General features: G+C 34.6%; 1 protein-coding gene and 1 pseudogene across 1 annotated transcript; one reads left to right on the top strand and one right to left on the bottom strand.

The window, feature by feature from the left end:
- The first annotated feature begins 7,581 nt into the window (after window positions 1–7,581).
- On the top strand, window positions 7,582–8,976 carry LOC111999720 (uncharacterized; annotated as a pseudogene).
- A 2,317-nt stretch (window positions 8,977–11,293) lies between these two features.
- On the bottom strand, window positions 11,294–17,490 carry LOC111999705 (cysteine synthase). The gene is given in 12 exon segments (XM_024031837.2): window positions 11,294–11,681; window positions 12,241–12,321; window positions 12,502–12,561; window positions 13,824–13,903; window positions 14,404–14,455; window positions 14,554–14,691; window positions 14,772–15,035; window positions 15,790–15,847; window positions 15,982–16,078; window positions 16,081–16,090; window positions 16,209–16,265; window positions 17,381–17,490. Coding segments are annotated over 11 exon segments (969 nt in total). The 5' UTR covers window positions 16,248–16,265; window positions 17,381–17,490; the 3' UTR covers window positions 11,294–11,591.
- Between the last annotated feature and the right edge of the window lie 2,573 nt (window positions 17,491–20,063).

Below are 20,063 nucleotides of genomic sequence, written 5' to 3'. Positions count from 1 at the left end.
TTGCTATTTTACTCACACTTGTAAAATACTACACTTTGTAGAAACAAACACATAATGGGATTGAAACTTTACCTCTTGGATGCTAGATACAATCCGTAGAAGACCTTTCTTTATATAGAAAACAAGACTACACTAAGGAGACAACATCCTAAAAGTCACTCACCTAAGTACTTGAAAAGGTAGAAAAGCATGGCAATAGAAAAGTCAAGAAAGGCAACACATATGCATCTTGATTCTTGAACTTCTCGTTCACCTAGCCTAAGCTATTGTCCCTGTTAACGTGTATTAGGGTATGTGGGCTTTAAGCCCACCTTGTTTACTTATATAATACACTTACTTGTATTGCACATTTTGCCTCCTATATAAAGGTACTCATGTATATTCTATTACTTGATAAATACAATACACTTATTCAGTATTTCTAATATGGTATTAGATCCATTGCTCTAAAATTTTCTTTGCAATCTTGTCTCTCTTGCTTCTACCGTCACAGCTGCCACTGCAGCCATTTATCATTGAATCTCCAACATCTTTCAGTCATTGTCTCTAGTTCCATACCTACAGTCGCCATCATCTCGCACCATAAAGACCACTACCTTCCTGTTATCGCTGTGCATCTTGCTTCGATTACATTTTTGCAAGTACCACTATGATTGTCTTGCCCCGATCTTCTCATCCATGACTCTTATGGCCATCGGAGATTGCATCAAACAAGGTTTGTCACCTTCGACGTGCACTTTATGGCCTTAAACAAGCTTCACGAGCTTGATTTGCCAAATTCAGCTCTACCATCTCTCACTTGGGTTACATAGCCAGTCATTATGATTCTGCTTTATTTCTTTGTCACACTGACAAATGCACTATTTTACTTCTCCTATATGTGGATGATATGATCATAACTGGTAATGACCTTAGTGGCATTCAAGAACTCAAGGATTTTCTCAGTCAGCAGTTTGAGATGAAAGATCTTGGACATCTCAGCTACTTCTTGGGTCTTGAAATCACTCATTCTACAAATAGACTTTATATTACTCAAGCCAAGTATGCCTCTGAACTCTTGTCTCGAGCTGGACTCACTAATAGCAAGACTGTTAAGACTCCAGTTGAGCTTAATGCACATCTAACTCTCTCACGGGGAAACCATTGTCTAATCACTCTCTTTATAGACGCTTGGTTGACAGCCTAGTTTATCTCATTGTCACTCATCCAGACATTTCATATGCTGTACACCAAGTGAGACAATATCTGTCTGCTCCACGATCAACTCACTATGCTACTGTTCTACGCATTCTTCAAGACCTAAAAGGCACTTTCTTTCATAGTCTTTTCTACTTTGCTCAATCTCCTCTTATTTTCCGTGCATTTTTTTATGCTAATTAGGCAGGAGATCCCATTGATCGCAAGTCCCCCACTAGTTATTGCTTTCTTCTTAGTTCTTCTCTGATTTCTTGGCGAAGCAAGAAACAAACTCATGTGGCCCGCTTCAGTACTGAAGCAGAATATTGTGCCCTTGCTAATACCACATCTAAGCTCCTTTGGCTATGATGGCTTCTCAAAAACTTAGGTGTGTCAACATCCTCCGTTACTCCTCTTTATTATGACAACCAAAGTGCCATTCATATTACTCACAATGATGTTTTTCATGAACGAACTAAACACATCGAGATCGATTGTCATTTTATCCGTTATCATCTTGTCCATAGTGCTCTCAAGCTAATCTCAGTCTCCTCTAAAGATCAACTTGCAGATATCTTCACTAATTCACATCCTAAGGGATGCCTTCGTACTTTGATTGATAACCTCAAGTTGGTCTCACATTCACCTTAAGTTTGAGGGGGGCTGTTAACATGTATTAGGGTATGTGGGTTTTAGGTCTACCTTGTTTACTTGTATAGCACACTTTTAGGTCTACCTTGTTTACTTGTATAGCACACTTACTTATACTGCACACTCTGCCTTCTATATAAAGGCACTCATGTATATTCTATTACTTGAGAAATACAATACACTTATTCAGTATTTCTAACAGTCCCTAATATACAAACACATAACACGTGAAAAGTGTTTCACCGTCCAAACCAAAGTTCATCCACTCTTCTTCTTCTTTATTACTTAGCAAAAAAAGAAGGAATTGTCTTGGATTCTTTAAAAATATTATAGCTAATCAAATTTTGTAGTATTCAGATATAAAGGGTATGTAAGCAGCATATATGTATACTAATGAACATTGGTAATTTTTTGTAGTCAAAGGAGATTTATCAATGTCTGATGGATTAAATATTTAAATTTTTTTTTGATACAATAACTCACACCCCATAAGCACTTATACTTGTAGAATGACTATCGCACCAAGGGTGTGCGGTGGTTTTAAATTCTTTTAGTTTGTAATTTGTAGCTCATCCAATCATTGCAGGTACTATTTGATAGCTCATCCAATCAAGGCTTTGGTCATTCATGACGAGGACTTTACCGTTGCTCGTGATCCATATGTTTGAAATAGCTTTTTGAGTGTTTAGAAAAATTGTATAAATATTTAGGTATTGATTCCCAAACATTTCGTTATTGTACATCGAAGACACCACACAATTCATGCTTTAAATGGTGGACACCAATAACAAAAAAAATGTAAATATCGCAGGTAAAATTATGGGCGTGATGCGTACAGAACATCTATCAACAAGAATGAGAGAATAATTACTGAAATTGTACTTGTCAAATTAATAGTCATTTAAAGAGTACATTTCTCAAATTTAAGAATGTCCAATTAATACCAAATAAAAAATCCACAAAAAAATAGTGAGAACATGTCAAGTATCCAATGAAGGAACTATATAGGACAGATATTTCTTAAATTTAAAAATGTCAACGAAATTAGAGCGGAAAACAAAAATATTTTCTATATTCTAAGCAGATTATATCACTGGAAATACCTCCAAAGATAGAGCTTTTCAATTGGACAAAGTTTGGCTCTAAACAAAAAGGTTTGTCGAAATACAATTGAACAAAATGTTAAATAAAGAGTTAAATGCCTGTCTTTAACACTGAAACATGGTTGCATCATCTCAAGCTTGGCAGCAATATGGGCTATACAACCATCCACGACATTACTGAGATATACCATTGGGGTATTGCCTATCAACGGCAAAAAGCCAAAAATTACCATTAGTAAAATGGAATATGAGAGCAAATGCATTCATAATACAAAATAATGAAAACAAAAGCAACATTAAAGCATTAATTCTATTGAAAAAGGAATACTTCTGTAACATCTTTTTTGATTGCACACCTGCCTTCCATCTTACACATAAAGAACAAAAAAAATACGATGGGCAAATTTGCACAATCATGAAAAATAATATTGTTCCATTTTGTTTTTCACTGAGCCAATTCCTTTTTTCAATTAGTAAAAAAACTGCCAAAACAAATCAATACTTTTGATCATTACAAAAATTTAGCATGATGTGAAATATATCAACATGTACAAGATTTTATATGAAGACCTTCCTATGATCTCAAACACAAAGAGAATTTAATTCATATGAAGCACTTCCAAAAGTGCGAATCAAATGATACCCATCAATATTATCAGTACCGAATCTCGTAAAACAAACCACAGTGCAAATTTTTTAACATAGAGCTCTAAAAGTGCTACAAGCAAAGCTAAGATTTACTAACAATCAGAAATGAATTAACATAAACAAAGAAAAACCCACCAAAAAAAGGCTCAAAAGGAAATATTTTCACTTCAGGTTTTCTAGATTCACCAAAAGCTCAAAAGTTGAGGTTTTTTTTTTTTTTTTAATATAATTTTTATAATTGATATCCATTTTTTTTACTTACCAATTAAAAAAGCCATAAACAACACAAACTTTTGAGAGCACATTAGAGCAGAAAGCCAAACATAAATCCAATGAATGGAGCATTATAATCATACAAACCATAACCAAAACCTCAAAAGCCAACATTTGTGAAATTTAAAATTGCCAAAAAAATTAGAGTAGAAAGCACAGAATATCTAAGCAGATAATATTACTCAAAATACCCCAAAGGTTGAGATTTTCAATAATCTCCATAAACAACAGAATCACAGCTAAAACATTTCAAGCACCCAACTCAAAGATTCCAAGAATCACCCATAACTCCAAGGCTAAAACAGCGTAACATCAATAATCCCACAACAGTAACAAAGCATAGCAAAGAAATATCAACTGCTTCATAGATGTTCTTCTAAGGGGTACAAAATACAAAAAAGGAAAGAAAAAAAAAAAGTTCGATTTTGCATAACATTTGCAAAATTAATCACCAGACAGTCAAAACCCAAAAATGCCTCACTATCAAAAAGCTAGTCTATACCCAGAAGGATGTAGTAGCAAAGCTAAGAATTATGAAGTACCCAGTAGTGGAAACAGACCAACAATTCAGAATATTGTATTAAACATTTGACAATCAAACTATAGAAAACATAAGATAGATACTGTCTCCCTTGTCAGATAAAGATAAATGATAGGGAGAGAGAATCGTCAACACTAAATAAATCGTTAAAAAAAAAATTCTAGAGCTCGGACCTTTTCTCCCTAATCCCCCAAGTGCACTTTCCGAATAACTTGTTACAATTTTCTGCACTGGTTTTCATATTTGGAAAGTTTTATTTTTTATTTTTTTTTAAAAACTCTAAAAGAAATAAATGAAAAGCATCACATCATCATCTCATTATCAATATTACAAAAAATAATACTTTAATCAATCAAGATTCTTTTGCTAAAGGATATGCTGCGGAGGATAGTTGAGGTTGAGTTTTCTTTTTATTTTTAAAAATGCAGTTGCAACTTGCAAGTGAGTCGGTGTAAAAAATACTAGTTGTTTGTTTATTTGCTTGTGTTGCTACAGAAAAGCTACAAGGACATCCATTAACAAGTGTTTTTTTTTTTTTTTATTAATTAATATGAACTTTATGTTTCTCAACTCAAAAAAAAAAAAAAAAAATTTTTTTTTTTTTTTTTTTTTTGGAGAAAGTTGTCAATACTTAAACTAATTATAATATTTAAGAAATTTATCATTCAAAAGTGGTCAATGGAAACTAAAAATGATCAATTTTAATTCTCTTTAATAAATAATAAATTATGAGAATAAAAGCCTAAATCACAATAATATTCAATATAATAAGTAAGTCAAAAGATTCCAAAAATATTTTTTTAATCAATTACGTAAATACAACCCTATAAAAAAAATTTGGATTAATTTCTTGCGGAAGAAATTGCATTTTTACCTAATGTCCTCGTTTAGTTTAAAACATAGTAATGTCCTCTCTTAGTCCAAAATGTAATAATGTTCCCTTTTAACTTTTGGAAGCAAGATGACTTCTATTAAAAAAAAAAAAAAAACTTTTGGGAAACAACTCCAATATTTTATAAGGTCGTCCATGAGAAGGAAGAACTAAACTTTAACAGTTTCTCAAGCCACCAAAAAAAGGACACCCACAGGACCTAAGGAGGTAAACGGGTTACCCTCAGGGACAGAACCACATTTTAAGGAAGGGACAACAGTTCTACAGCCTAAGAGAAGTAGGAGATTTCAACTTTTATTAGTGACAAAGAAACTCTTGGCCACTGCACTATTATAGAAACTCTTAGAGTGGTGAAATAGAAAGTTTTTGAAACTTAGGTAATGGAGTATAAACTATGCAAAAAATTAAAATGCACTAGAATTTTATATAAAATAAACCATTTTAATAAATAATAATAAGTGACATGATGCATTTGAAAAGGAAATTAAGGAAAAAAAAAAAGCCATATGACAAAATCCTATTATACAAGGTTATATACAAACTTACGTGTTGCAACTACAATTTTAAAACCCAATTTTTAGTGTATGATATAATATCATTTGGCTTAAAAATAAATTGAACAAAAGTATGATTATATCTAAAATAAATAAAATTTTAAAAAATTGTATATGAAAAAGTAGTCAATACTTTATCGGAAGTCTTTTCAATTTAGCCAGAGTAATGAAATATTTCGATATTAGTTAATCCCAATGTTTGTTTTCAAATTACCGATTTGTGTGTGTGTATGTTGGTATGTATGCATGCATTTTTTTTATTTATAAGTTTATAAAAGTAGGATTTATGGTCCACATATTTAATTATAAACCCAATTTTTTTATTCTGATGGGAATTAGCCAAAATATTAACTGAAGTATATTAACATAGTGTATTAGCTCAAATAATATATTTTATCTTTTTTTAATAACATTTTAAAATTATTTTTCTCATAACCACCAAAACACCATAAAAATCCTTTATACAGTCTGTTCAAGCTGTTATAGACTAGTATTTTATGAACTACCATGTTTTATGAGGGTATAGACACTAGTTTTTTTTTTTTTTAGAATACTAAGTGTGGGTGCCCGAGGATTGAGGATGAAGTTGAAAGGTTGCAGCATTGGTGTAGGAATGCCTCGGGCCATGGGTCCAAGGAAGACAACTGCCTGAGGAAGGGAACGGATAAGTCAAAATACCCTATAGTGTTCTGTGTAGGAGCTAGAGCCTAAAGAGGAAGAAAGTCAGTAGACATCAGGGAAGCCTTAGCCTAGTATAGCCTGTTGCATCTGCATTAAATGGTGGGCAACAACTTTATCAGCCTCATTGATGAGGAAGTGACTTGAATAGTGTAAGTCATAGCTAAACAGGTTCCTTTCACCATCTTCTTCAAATGTAAAAGTAATAAGTGTCATGAAAGGATGGGGTTAGGTAAGCAGGGATGGTTAAGATAGGAGGAGAGGAAGTATATAAGAAAAAGGGAGAGAGCACTCAAGGAGGATGGAGAAAAAAAGAGAAAATGAAACAGAATGAAAAACATTAAGAGAAAAGAGTGAACAGTATTACTTTTTATATAAACTTAGTCTCATCGGGAAAACTTGTGGAGTTCTTGATACTCATTTGTTTCTTAATACAAACCTTATTTTACCTCATTGTTGTCCTCGGGCAAAGCCCTCTGTTGTTGTTTGTTCCTTCCTCTTACAAATTCTATTGATTTAGGCCAAGGTTGAAAGGCACAACCCACTATTCTAACTGGGTCTAGGCCACCTATTTTTCTGGCCACTACAATTAGCACCGTCTGTGGGAACAATAAATTATGGAGGATCTGTCCTGAGTACTTATGGCTAACGTAAGCCAAGATAGGGAGGAGTCAATTGGCTCCTAGAGGGAAAACCAATTTGTTAACTTGGAGCGTAGGAGAGACAGGTAACATACCCCAAGTGTTATGGTGGAATCTTATCACACTAAACGTACCGGGAGGAGTCATTCCAAGTCCAGGAGTCATGTTTCACATGATCAGGAGACACTGAGGTTGCAACGGGAAGTTGATTGTTTGCGCAGGAAGTTGAGGCGCAGGAAGTGTGATAGGAGGTGCCCACCTTCCTCATCAAGTAGGGGCTCAAGGGGAAGCCATGATCGCTCATACCGACGTAGGTCTAGAACTCCACCTAGCGAGTCCTACTCGACTTTTTCACACCGAGACAAGTTGGAGAAAGGCAACAACAAATGAGAAAAGGGGCCTTCACACCATGGGAAATAATGCTATGAGTAAAGCCTTGCAGCAAATTTCCAAGTCCCTTTTTGTTAGGAGGATTAATAAGGCCAGGCTCCCTCATTGGTTTTCCCAACCAACGTTCACCATATATAATGGAAGGACTGACCCCGTAGAGCATGTCATCTATTTTAATCAGAAGATGGTCGTCCATGCTAGCAATGAGGCCCTCATATGCAAGGTGTTCCCCTCCAGCTTTGGTCCCATCGCCATGCGTTGGTTTGATGCTTTGGAGGAAGGGTCAATTAGGTCCTTTGAAGAGCTAACAAAGGCATTTGATGCTAGATTCATAACCTGCAGTAGAGTCCTTAGGCCAGTGGATTCTTTGCTATCTATGGCCATAAGGGAAGGGGAGACCCTCAAGACTTGCTTGGACCGATATTGGGAAACGTATAATGAGGTAGGCAAAGATTTTGAGGATGTGGCAGTTAGAACCTTCAAGGTTGGCCTCCTGACAGAGCATGAGTTGAGGAAGTCATTAACAATGAAATCTTTCTTGAACATGTGCCAGCTTATGGATCGCATAGACAAGTACAAGAGGTTAGAAGAGGACCAAATACAGAGAAAAAGTAAGGCTAAATTGTTCCCTAAGAAAAGGGATCCTTAGGAAGGAGGGTATCATAATGATCGGCCTCGAAGAGATTTCCCTAGTCACGCGACATCCGCGGGGGTTCAATTGGTCAATTCACTATTTAAGGAGCCGGTATACCAGATACTAGAGAAGATAAAAAATGAGCCATTTTTCAAGTGGCCCAGTAGGATGGGTGAAGATCCATCCAGGAGAAACCAGAGCCTTTACAGTCATTACCATCGGGATAGAGGACATACCACGGAGGACTGTGGGACCTTGCATGATCACCTCAATCAGTTGGCGAAGGCAGGGAAACTCAATTATTTCCTACATTAGCCTGAGGAACAGGTCAGACACTCGAGAAGTGGTATGCATGGAGACGACGCTCCTCGACCAGCATTAGGAACTATTAATGTGATCTTGGCTAGGCCAAGAGTGATTTCGGGGCGAGTTCCAGAGTCATGTCCATGGTGGGGGGCTTTGACCTGGAAGCCAGAAAATTAGGCTCCTAAAAGAGCAAGGGTGATAATCACCCATACCCTGAGTTTTTCAGAGGAGGATAAGTAGGGAATCCTCCAACCACATAATGACGCTCTAGTTGTTATTGTTAGGATTAGGGGCTATGATGTGAAAAGAGCACTGGTTGACCAAGGAAGTGGAGTAGAAATCATGTACCAAGATTTGTATCAGGGGCTAAACTTAAGGCCCGAGGACCTGGATGGGTATGATTCTCCGCTGATGGGTTTCGATGGCAAAGTGGTGGTCCCCCGAGGAATGATAAGACTACCCGTACAGGTCAGTGATGTGGAGGTCTAAGTTAATTTCATTGTAGTAGAAGCGTTCTCCCTATACACAACTATCCTGGCTAGACCCTGGCTTCACGCCGTAGGGGCAGTGGCCTTAACATTACATCTGAAGGTCAAGTACCTTACTGAGGGGAGAGTGGGAGAGTTGATAGGTGATCAAGTCATGGCTAGGTAGTGCCTGGTGTTGGCAATCACGTAGCGGTCTTCAGGTCCTGCCGCGGTGACTAAAGATCCAATCCCATAACAACTAAAGGGGCCTGCAAGAGGGCAATAGACTAAGACATCTGGAGAATCATCTAAGGAGTTGGAAAAATATGATAATAGGGTTGGACCCGAAGTAGTATTTCCAAGTAGGCTCACAGTTGCCGCCAATGGAAAAGGCAAAGTTGGTGAAGCTCCTAAAAGTAAAAATTGACATTTTTGCATGGAATGTTTATGACGTTCCAGGAATTGATCTCGAGTTGGCATGTCACCGATTGAATGTAAATCCCGAGGTTGTGCTGTGTAAGCAACCCCCTCGGCGATCATCCAATAACCACGTCGAGGTAGTCAGGACAGAGGTGAACAAGTTGAAGCATGTTGGAGCTATTAAGGAAATTTTCTATCCCAAGTAACTGGCCAACATAGTAGTGGTTAAAAAGAAAAACGAGAAGTGGTGAGTATGCATGGATTTTACAGACTTGAACAAAGTCTGCCCAAAAAACCCTTTCCCCATTCCTAGAATTGACCAACTGGTAAATGCCATGATGGGACATCCTCAGATGAGTTTCTTGGATGCCTTTTAGGGTTAACATTAGATATCTTTATCATTGTCTGACCAGGAGAAGACGGCCTTTTGTGCCCCAAATGGAAACTAACATTATCATGTGATGCCCTTTGGCCTAAAAAACGCAGGATCCACTTATCAAAGAATTGTGACGTGGATGTTTGAAATGCAGATTAGGAGGAACATGAAAGTATACATTAATGATATAGTAGTTAAGAGCAAGAAGGTAGAAGAGCATCTAGCCAATTTGGGAGAGGCCTTCTCAGTGTTGAGAGAACATAAACTATGCCTCAATGCATCAAAATGTTCTTTTAGGGTCAACTCGGGCAAATTTCTAGGGTACATGATTACTCACCGCGGAATCGAAGTCAATCCCAAATAGATCAAGGCTATTAACAGTTTGCACCCTCCTCAGAATCCCAAGGAGGTGCAGAGGTTGACTGGGACAACAGCAGCCTTAAACAGGTTCATCTTTCGATTCGTGAATAGGTGCTGTCCTTTTTTCCAGTTGCTTCACAAGTGGAAAGATTTTCAATGGACCAAAGAGTGTGTAACGGCTTTTGAGGACCTCAAACAGTACTTGTCCAATCCCCCAATACTTTCCAGGCTTGACAAGGAGGAGGTGTTGTATGCATACCTTGCAATCACTGATTACACTGTTAGCTTCGTCCTAGTCAGGAACGAGGACAAAATTCAAAGGCCTGTCTACTATGTTAGCAAATCCCTACATGAGGTTGAAACGCGCTATTTTCCTTTAGAAAAAGCAGTGTTGGCCATAGTCCATGCCACTAGGAAACTTACTCATTACTTCCAAGCCCATACCGTTGTGGTGCTTACCCAACTACCTTTGCAAGCCCTACAAATTATGGATCCTTTTCCTTAACCACCTCCTTCGCATCACCATTTTCATTCAAGGTTAGCTTAGATTGTAGAACCTACTCCAAAAGCTATACTTATTCTTGTTAAGCCTTTATTTATAGGCTTGTAAAGACCTCATGAACTAGTCAATGATCATCCGACTTTAAATCTTTTTACTTGTCAATTGCCATAATGATATAGTCAAATTAAGGTTGAAGCTAATGACTAGAGGAATATTTTTCCAGCCAAACAGGCATCATCCAAAATTTTACCATATCTTTTTTTATTTGTTTAAAATAGTCAATACCATTGAAAATTTATTTGAAACTGATTCAAATTCTTTCATGTGTAAGGTTTTAAATCCACCTCTCAACGTTTGAAAATGAACATTCTTCATCTTATAACTCCATTTGGAGAGTTTTAAAGAATCTCTGATGCTTCATCTCGGGACTCCATGTTATCTTTATCCACTATCTCTCATGCATCATTGAATCCAAGTAACGACTTCATTCGGATAATCAATTATCAAAATTTTCTTAATAAACTAAAATGGAATCATCCCATTTTGGCAAGCACCATTCTCACCATGAACCAATTGGCTTTGTACCACATTATTGGAACTTGATGGGCCTTCACACACTCAAACACCACTCACAAATGGAACAGACCCACACTCTCAAAGCACGCAAAGAAAGATAGAATGGAGAGGGAAAAGGAAGAGAACTCTTCTTGTATTCTTATATCTCTTCTTCACATTTGGTTTGCAATTAATGGAGGAAAACATGAATATATACTACACCATGCAACCTTAATTCTGACTATTAAATTACATAAACTTTAAAATTTTACTACTCCATTCAACTTGTTGACTAAATTATTTGATAAATGAAACAAAGTTTCATAAATAAAATAAGTTGTTCATAAACACTGCAAACATTTCATTAGCAAGTTTTCTTATTTTTTTGGGTGAACCAGCACAGCGAAATGGACATATAAAGACATCACTCAAAAGTCATGTTTTCCGCCTCTCTCCTAATGGAATCAAAGAGTGCAGTAGATAAATAACGCTCTCCAGAGCTGGGGAAAATCACCTGCATAGCACACAAAATCAAAAGGAAATAGTTAAATAATTTGGTTAAACATATATATGCCGACAAGTATATTTTTCATACTTTGAATTAGGTTAAAGAGTAGTGATAATTACACACAGTGTGTATGGGACACCCGAACACACAATGCCATGTTAGCTGAGATTATGTTTTGAGAACACGATTTCAATTAGTATTGTGAAATTAAAAACACGATTTACCATTTCCCAACTATAACTTAAATTACAGCAAATTGATCAATAGTGTCTATTATATTATGGCCACACAACCTGCAGCTACGCAAAAGTAATGGCCAGCTTAAAAATAAATATGGTATTCTACAACATTCTTCATCTCCTGGTTTTGGAAGAGACATGAAGAAATATGTATCCTAGAACGTGCAGTCAGGACTCCGTAGAGCATACAAAAGGAATCATCCAAAACATATTCAAAGGGATTCTGATGTGAAGCTTGAATTAAAATAACCTAAGCAGACTATCATAATAATAAAAAACATGCAACAGAGATTTTATATTAATTTGAAGAATGCAATAAGACTTACAACAATAAGTTTTCCATCATTTTCAGGCCTCTTTCCCACCTTCATTGCAGCAGCTGCCGCAGCACCAGATGAAATCCCCACCTGAAATAAACAAGCTCCCACATTCAACACAGAGTTGGAAAACCAAAGAGACCAGCAAGTAGCAACAAAAGAACTGTAGAAATTATGTGTAACAAAAATAAATAAATAAATAAATAAGAAGGAAGTGTAAGGAATTCCTCTAGAATCTTTACATATTATCTAATTAAGATAATTCCATACCAGCAAACCTTCTTTCAGGGCAAGCAGCTTAGCAGTTTCAATAGCTTCCTCACTTGAAACCTGAAAAAAGTTACCAAAAACATCACAAATCATTGAAAGGAAATCCATGCCTGTAGTAGCAGCTAACAGAAATCAGAAATGTTGTCATGGAAAAAAAAAATAGCTGGGACTTGTTATGATTTGACAAGATTTACAAAGCAAACGCTGTACGTATATTCCTGTACTACTAATCTAATAGGTTCATATAGATATCACAAGCATTTGCAACTTTTACTTAAATATGTAACAGGAATGTCCAAAGTCTTCTCTGTGTCTTTCCGGTTTCTATTTGAGGTAGGAGTATTATATCAGTCACTAGACACTTGTCCAAGGCCTAGCAAACTCCATGGAAATAGAACACTCAAATTTTGTCAGAGCATTCCTTATCATTTTCCCAAAGCATCTCTCTTATTAAATACTATAATATTAAAATAGTGCAGATATTGAGTATGGAAGATCAATCCCAAAAGAAAAAGATTACAAGAATGATCCATTTCGTGAAAATGTATGCATTTTCCTTTCCAAGCCTTCCTTGACAAAAGCAAATAACGAAGATGAACAAGATCTCCAATAAAATATTCAATTTTCATTCTCAATATAAAGTCCTCCTAAACAAAACATGAGTTTAATCTTTTTATTTTCTAAAATATACTTGCAAAAGTAGGCACAGAGGACCAACTTCTCTGAAAGAGTGGGCGTTCTTCGTATATATTGGTTATCAAGATTGCCAATAAAAACAGTTTTGAACCTGAAGAATACATGATTTTGATCTTTTCTTTTCTAAACATACTTAAAAAAGCAGCCAGCAAGGAGTAAGTTTTCAGAAAGAATTAAGCTGTTCATTATATAGAGGAACCAGACCAACTGCAAGCCCCATAAAACCGACTCATGCCTAGATGATATACCTTGGAAAAACTACAACTGAAATGAACCTTACTAATAAAAAGAATTTAAATAAATAAATAAATAAAAACCCCAAGACAAATAAATTAAAAAAGACATTTCATGGTCAAAATCCTAAACAAATGAACTACCTAATGTCTTTAAGGACTAAGAAGCTTGATTGTCTGAAACGTCCAAAATGGACTTTAATTTTATCATATTGATTACACAAGTGCAAAGATGATAATGGGTTGTGCCTCATTGCAAGATTATTGTAATTGCATTTCCCATTTTTATGATATATTCAGACTGCTCTAGTAACATTACAAAATTATAGCACAAGAAGATATTTTACATGTAAAAATCAAGATTAAATGCAATATAATGGTTTCCAAACTCACTTGAATAACTTCATCAAACACATTGACATCCAGAACATCAGGGATAAAACCAGCACCAATTCCTTGAATCAGATGCTTGCCTATGAGATGTGCATGCATGCAAATAGTTAGAGAACTATCATTGAAAATCAATGCAAACCAAAGAAATCATATAGGTTAAATAAATATCACATATAATGAAAATAATTTATGCTAAACAAATTTAACAAAGATTTGACTATTCAAACATATGCAATTTCTATACCTGCCCTGAAATTTTTAATTTAAAAACCAACAAAGGTTGTCCAACCACCTTGGATTTCCTAATGACACACCAAATTGATGCCCGCACAACGTACTATATTTAACAAAATCACACATCCGATAAAGCTCCAACTTTTTTGGTTTAGACACCTCATAATATCTCATATTATTATATTCTAAAGGTATAAATGATACCGGTGAAATTTGGAAAATGTAGAAATTTTTTCAAGTACAGATTTAATAATAAATTTTCAATCACAAAGACTGCACATATACATAAGAAGGGTGAAAGTACCAAGAAAGAATAAAGAATTGAAGGTGCTAAACATTAACTAACCTTGTTGTCCTCCATTCAAGATTGCACTTTCAACCGGTTCTACCCCATACACCTACATTTTATACAGGAGAAAATGGACCATTAGTATAAAGTATAAAATAATCTCTCTCTCTCTCTCTCTCTAAGAATCAAGCACACACACAAACGGACCTTAATCTCTGGGTTTTTCTCCTTCAGGAAATTCCCTGCACCAGTTATTGTACCCCCAGTCCCTATCCCCGCAACCAAAATATCAACTTTCCCTGCTGAATCTCTCCATATCTCTGGGCCAGTGGTTTCATAATGGATCTGAACCAAGAATGACAGAATGATTTATTAATGGTGTTGATCATCTATCCATATCAAGATATAGCAAATGCAAACAATACCTCTGGGTTGGCAGGATTTGCAAATTGTTTTAACAGATAACTATTAGGGAATTTGCTTAAGAGCTCATCAGCCTTCTCAAAAGCACCACCAATGCCCTTGGTAGGATCTGTAAGGTGCAACTCAGCTCCAAAAGCTAGGGACACAATTCTTCTCTCAATGCTATAAGAAGCTGGCATGATAAGTTTTAGTCTGTAACCCTTGACAGCTGCAATGAAAGCCAACCCAATGCCAGTATTGCCACTTGTTATCTCCATGAGAATAGTCTTTTTCCATTATTCAAACATGTCCCAAATCAATGAAAAATATGTTAGTTCTATAATCTGGACTACATACATAGCAATATCTCATATACAATTGAATATAAGCATTAAAGAGAAACTAAAAAAAACAAAGAATTAAAAGTAGAAGTGAAAAACCCTGTAATATGAGCATTACAAAACTGTGAAACAAATCCCAGAGAAGTCATCCAAGTCTCACTTTAAGTCATAATGAGGTTAAATATCAGCACAGTATGCAATGCCTAATGAAAAGCCATGCAGGTGCCATCATAGCAATTGTAGTGATATACTTTATTTGGTTTCAATTCTATCAGAATATGGAGAAGAAGGATGAAGAGCATGAGGAGCAAGGAATGAATTATGCCTTGACAGAAGCAAGACCAAGTGAATCTGCAGAATTGAAAAACAAAGTAAACGGGTAGTAGCTTAGGAACTAAAACTACATGTAGCTTTGGATTTAATTATTAATGAGTTAGTTACTACACGTGAGAAGCTTGGGTATTTTACTGTTCACACGTGTCAAGTGTAGTTAGTTAGAGATAGATTTTTTATTCTGTTTCGTATATAAGTTGTATAGCTGATTCTTCTAATAATAATTGAGAAGTATTTTCCCAAATTCCTCTTGATAAATTCTTATAATCAACCAAGAAAGAAGAAAATTTGAAAGGTAAAAAACCTGTATGACCAAAAAAAAAAAAAAAAAAGAAACCTCGAGATGTATAGAGATTTCACTACCAACCTTCCCTGGTGTAATCAGACCCTTATCCTCTGCATCTTTTATCATACTATATCCAATCCTACATGCCAAAAGTTGAATTCAAATCCATGTCTGAACTAAAGATTATCAATTAAATACAAATGCTTGTAAATCACTCTATATAAATCAAAATACAATTGAAAAAAAAAAACAGTTAAATAAAGAGTTAAATGCCTGTCTTTAACACTGGAACATGGTTGCATCATCTCAAGCTTGGCAGCAATACGGGCTACACAACCGTCCACAACGTTATTGAGATATACCATTGGGTATTGCCTATCAGCTGCACAAGTCAAAAATTACCATTAACAAAATGGAATATGAGAGCAAAAGCGTTCATAATACAAAATAATGAAAACAAAAGCAACATTAAAGCATTAATTCTATTGAAAAAAGAATACTTCTGTAACATCTTTCTTGATTGCACACTTGTCTTCCATCTTATCTTCTTAAAAATACTACAAAATGATAAAGAAAAATGAGTGTGACGAGACTTCAAAGTAGTAGACTGCAGTTGCATATAAAGAACAAAAAAAATATGATGGGCAAATTTGCACAATAATGAAAAATAATATTATTGTTCCATTTTTTTTTTCACTGAGCCAATTCCTTTTTTCAATTAGTAAAAAAACTGCAAAACAAATCAGAATTTTTGATCATTACAAAAATTTAGCATGATGTGAGATATATCAACATTGTCAAGATTTTATACGAAGACCTTCCTATGATCTCAAACACAATGAGAATTAAATTCATATGAGTACCGAATCTCGTAAAACAAACTACAGGGCAGATTTTTAAACATAGAGCTCTAAAAGTTCTAAAAGCAAAGCCAAGATTTACTCACAATCAGAAATGAATTAACATAAACAAAGAAAAACCCACCAAAAAAGGCTTAAAAGGAAATATTTTTCAATTCAGAGTTTCTAGATTCACCAAAAGCTCAAAAGTTGAGGTTTTTTTTTTTTTTTTTTTTTTTAATTTCTAATAATTGATATCCATTTATTTTACTTAGCAATTAAGAAAGTCATAAACAACCCAAACTTTTAAGAGCACATTAGAGCAGAAAGCCAAACTCAAATCCAATGATTGGAGCATCATAATCATACAAACCTTAACCAAAAGCTCAAAAACCAATATTTGTCAAATTTTTGAGAAATGCCAACAAAATTAGAGCAGAAACCATAAAATAGCTTAGATATTTTAAGCAGATGATATTACTCAAAATACCCCAAAGGTTGAGATTTTCAATAATCTCCATAAACAACAGAATCATAGCTAAAACATTTCAAGCACCCAACTCAAAGATTCCAAGAATCACCCATAACTCCAAGGCTAAAACAACATAACATCAATAACCCACCAACAGTAACAAGGCATAGCAAAGAAATATCAACTACTTCATGGTAGTTCTTCTAAGGAGTATAAAATATAAATAAGAAAAAAGTTCAATTGTGCATAACATTTGCAAAATTCACTACCAGACAGTCAAAACCCAAAAATTCCTCACTATCAAAAGCTAGTCTTTATTTAGAAGAAAGATATAGTAGCTAAGCTTAGAAATATCTAGTACCCAGTATAGCTCACTACTCTAAAAGGACAGGTTTGGAACCAAACATAGCAACAACAGAGAAATTTCTAAGTACCCAATAAGGGATCAATCAATTTCATGAACATTTGACAGTCAAACTAAAGAAAAATATAAATTTCTTGCTCTCTTGTCTGATAGAGATAAAGAATAGGGAGAGGGAATCGTCAACCCAAAATAAACGATCAAAAAATTAATTAATTAAAAAAATAATGATGATGCGTAAATTATCATGAAGCTCCCAAATCCCAAGCATAATATGAAGAGCTGAACAAAAAGACAAAACTGCTTTGATATATACTAAAAATAAATAAATGAAAAGTAAAAGCATGATCAATACTGCAAAAAAAAAAAAACTTTAATCAATCAGTACTAACAAAAGTCCTTTTTTAATAATATCAACTAATTTCAAGACTAAACAAAAGTCCTTCATCCAAAAAACAGACTAACAAAAGTCTTTTTTTTAATATTATCAACTAATATCAATTAGGACTAACAAATTTATTTTTTTAATAATATCAACAAACTACAACGAATAAATTCCTAACTACAAAAGTCTCTTCCAATGGTAACTTTTCTTTCTTCACTCAAATAGAGCCAAAACTACACCCAATCTAAACACCAATTTGATTACAAAGTGAAGTTTTAATTTTTAAACCCATAATTACCAAGCAACCAACAACTCTAAAAAAAAAATATATATATATATATATATGAATCTTCTTATAAATTTTTTTAAAAAAAATAATAATATGAATCTTATAATTGGCTCAAACTCTTTCCCCAGGTGGCAATTCAGCTGCAAGCTTTTTAGATTAAATGTGTCTTTATATATTATATTAATTAATTAATTTTATATATATATAGAGAGAGAGAGAGAGAGATGGGTTCAAGTTATTAGAGTTATACATTTTTTAAACTATTGGATTTAAGTAAATCCAAGAGCACAAAAAAAAAAAACTTTAATAATACTAATATTCTAATTGATCTCATTTATTATTTTTTATTTAATACATTCCATACTTATTTCTAAACTAAAAAAAAAAAATTTATACGTCTACTATTTCTCTCTCTCTCTCTCTCTCTCTCTCTCTCTCTCTCTCTTTGCACATTTCTCTCTCTATCTCCTCCACGACTCTTCCACCTCCATGGCTAAGTCGCCGGCAAGAAAAAAAGAAAAAAGAAAAAGAAAAGCCACACCCTACCTAACTTTGATTAATAACAAAACTATTGCTATTCTGTTTTGCTGTTATGGATGAGAACCAATTATGCACAAATACACATGGTTCTACTATGTCGTTTTATTGCTTGGTCCTATCTATCTTCCAGATAGTGATCCTATTGTTGTGCTGCACAAGTAGAAAATACAAAGATAAATAACTATCCAAAGGGGTATACAACCAGAGCCTCAAATTTATAGATGACTTCATACACTAGTGATGGATGGTCCCCTTCTATTGCAAATTTTATTAGGTTCTTGTGTTGCTTAAGCCCACACGAAAACTTTATAAAGCCTTTTGTGAAAGGTCTCACATTGTCTCTCTAAGCCTCATAGCATGTTGGCTGATAATGTGTATGTTTTGTTGGTTGTAGTTTAGGTTCTATCTTTGTTGTTGCTTAGTAGAAAAAAATGTTAGCAATGCCTAATTAGCCCATTCTAATTCCTGAGAACTCAGGATGGATGATTCAGGTAAAGGAACTAAGGAAGCCCTTTGAGAAAAATGAAGTTCCATGACTGTTCAAAGATAGTAATAATTGATGTATAGTGAAAAATGAAGCCCATTGTGTATCCTGTGCGCAGGAGGTAGAAAAATGCAGTTTTGGTGATTAGGGTTTTTGTTGTTGTTGTTGTTGTTTTTGAGAGATTGAAACACTGTAGCCGCACTTTGTATTTTTCCCTGATAATAGTGAAATCCCTACAACTCCGTGGACGTAGGCAAATTGCCGAACCACATAAATACTGTCTTATACGTGTGATTGTTTTCTTTTGACGTGTGTTTTCTCTATATTTTGTTTCTCACAGGTTGAGAATTTTGGGTTGAATTCCCTTCATCACCGGCCTGTATAGCATAGCACACAAAATCAAAAGAAAATAGTTAATAATTGGGTTCAACATATACATGTTGACAAGAATATTTTTCATACTTTGAATTAGGTTAGTAAAGTACGGTGTCAATTACACACCATATGTAAGGGACACACAATGCCATTTTAGCTGAAATCATGTTGACATTGGGTTTATTAAACATGTTAAATTCTTTTAGTTATCAGACTTTAAATATTTGTGATAATTATCAGATTATCATTAGTAAAAAGTTCAGACTTTGTTTATGTGGATTCCAGACTTATCAACTTGTGGATTCAAGAAACCCTTCATAAATTCAAAGTTTATTATCAGAAATTAATAATTTAGTTTCTATTTTATCAAAGAGAGTATTGTATGTACTTTTTTCAAACTTCTGCTACCTCAATTCTTTTAGTGGATACTCACTTGACCCCAATACATGGTGGTTTATGACAATCTTATGTGTTCTTTTGATTATATAACCATAAAGGTTTTTTTAATTCAATAGTTACAAGGGATGAAGAGGAATTTGAACTCTAATTAAGGCTGCCATTTGAAACACAAAAATGTACCCATTAAATTACAAGATTCTTGACAACAATT

This window comes from Quercus suber, unplaced genomic scaffold (assembly GCF_002906115.3).
Source record: "Quercus suber isolate HL8 unplaced genomic scaffold, Cork oak 2.0 scaffold_558, whole genome shotgun sequence".
Taxonomy (NCBI): domain Eukaryota; kingdom Viridiplantae; phylum Streptophyta; class Magnoliopsida; order Fagales; family Fagaceae; genus Quercus; species Quercus suber.
This window is presented reverse-complemented; position numbering and strand designations above follow the sequence as displayed.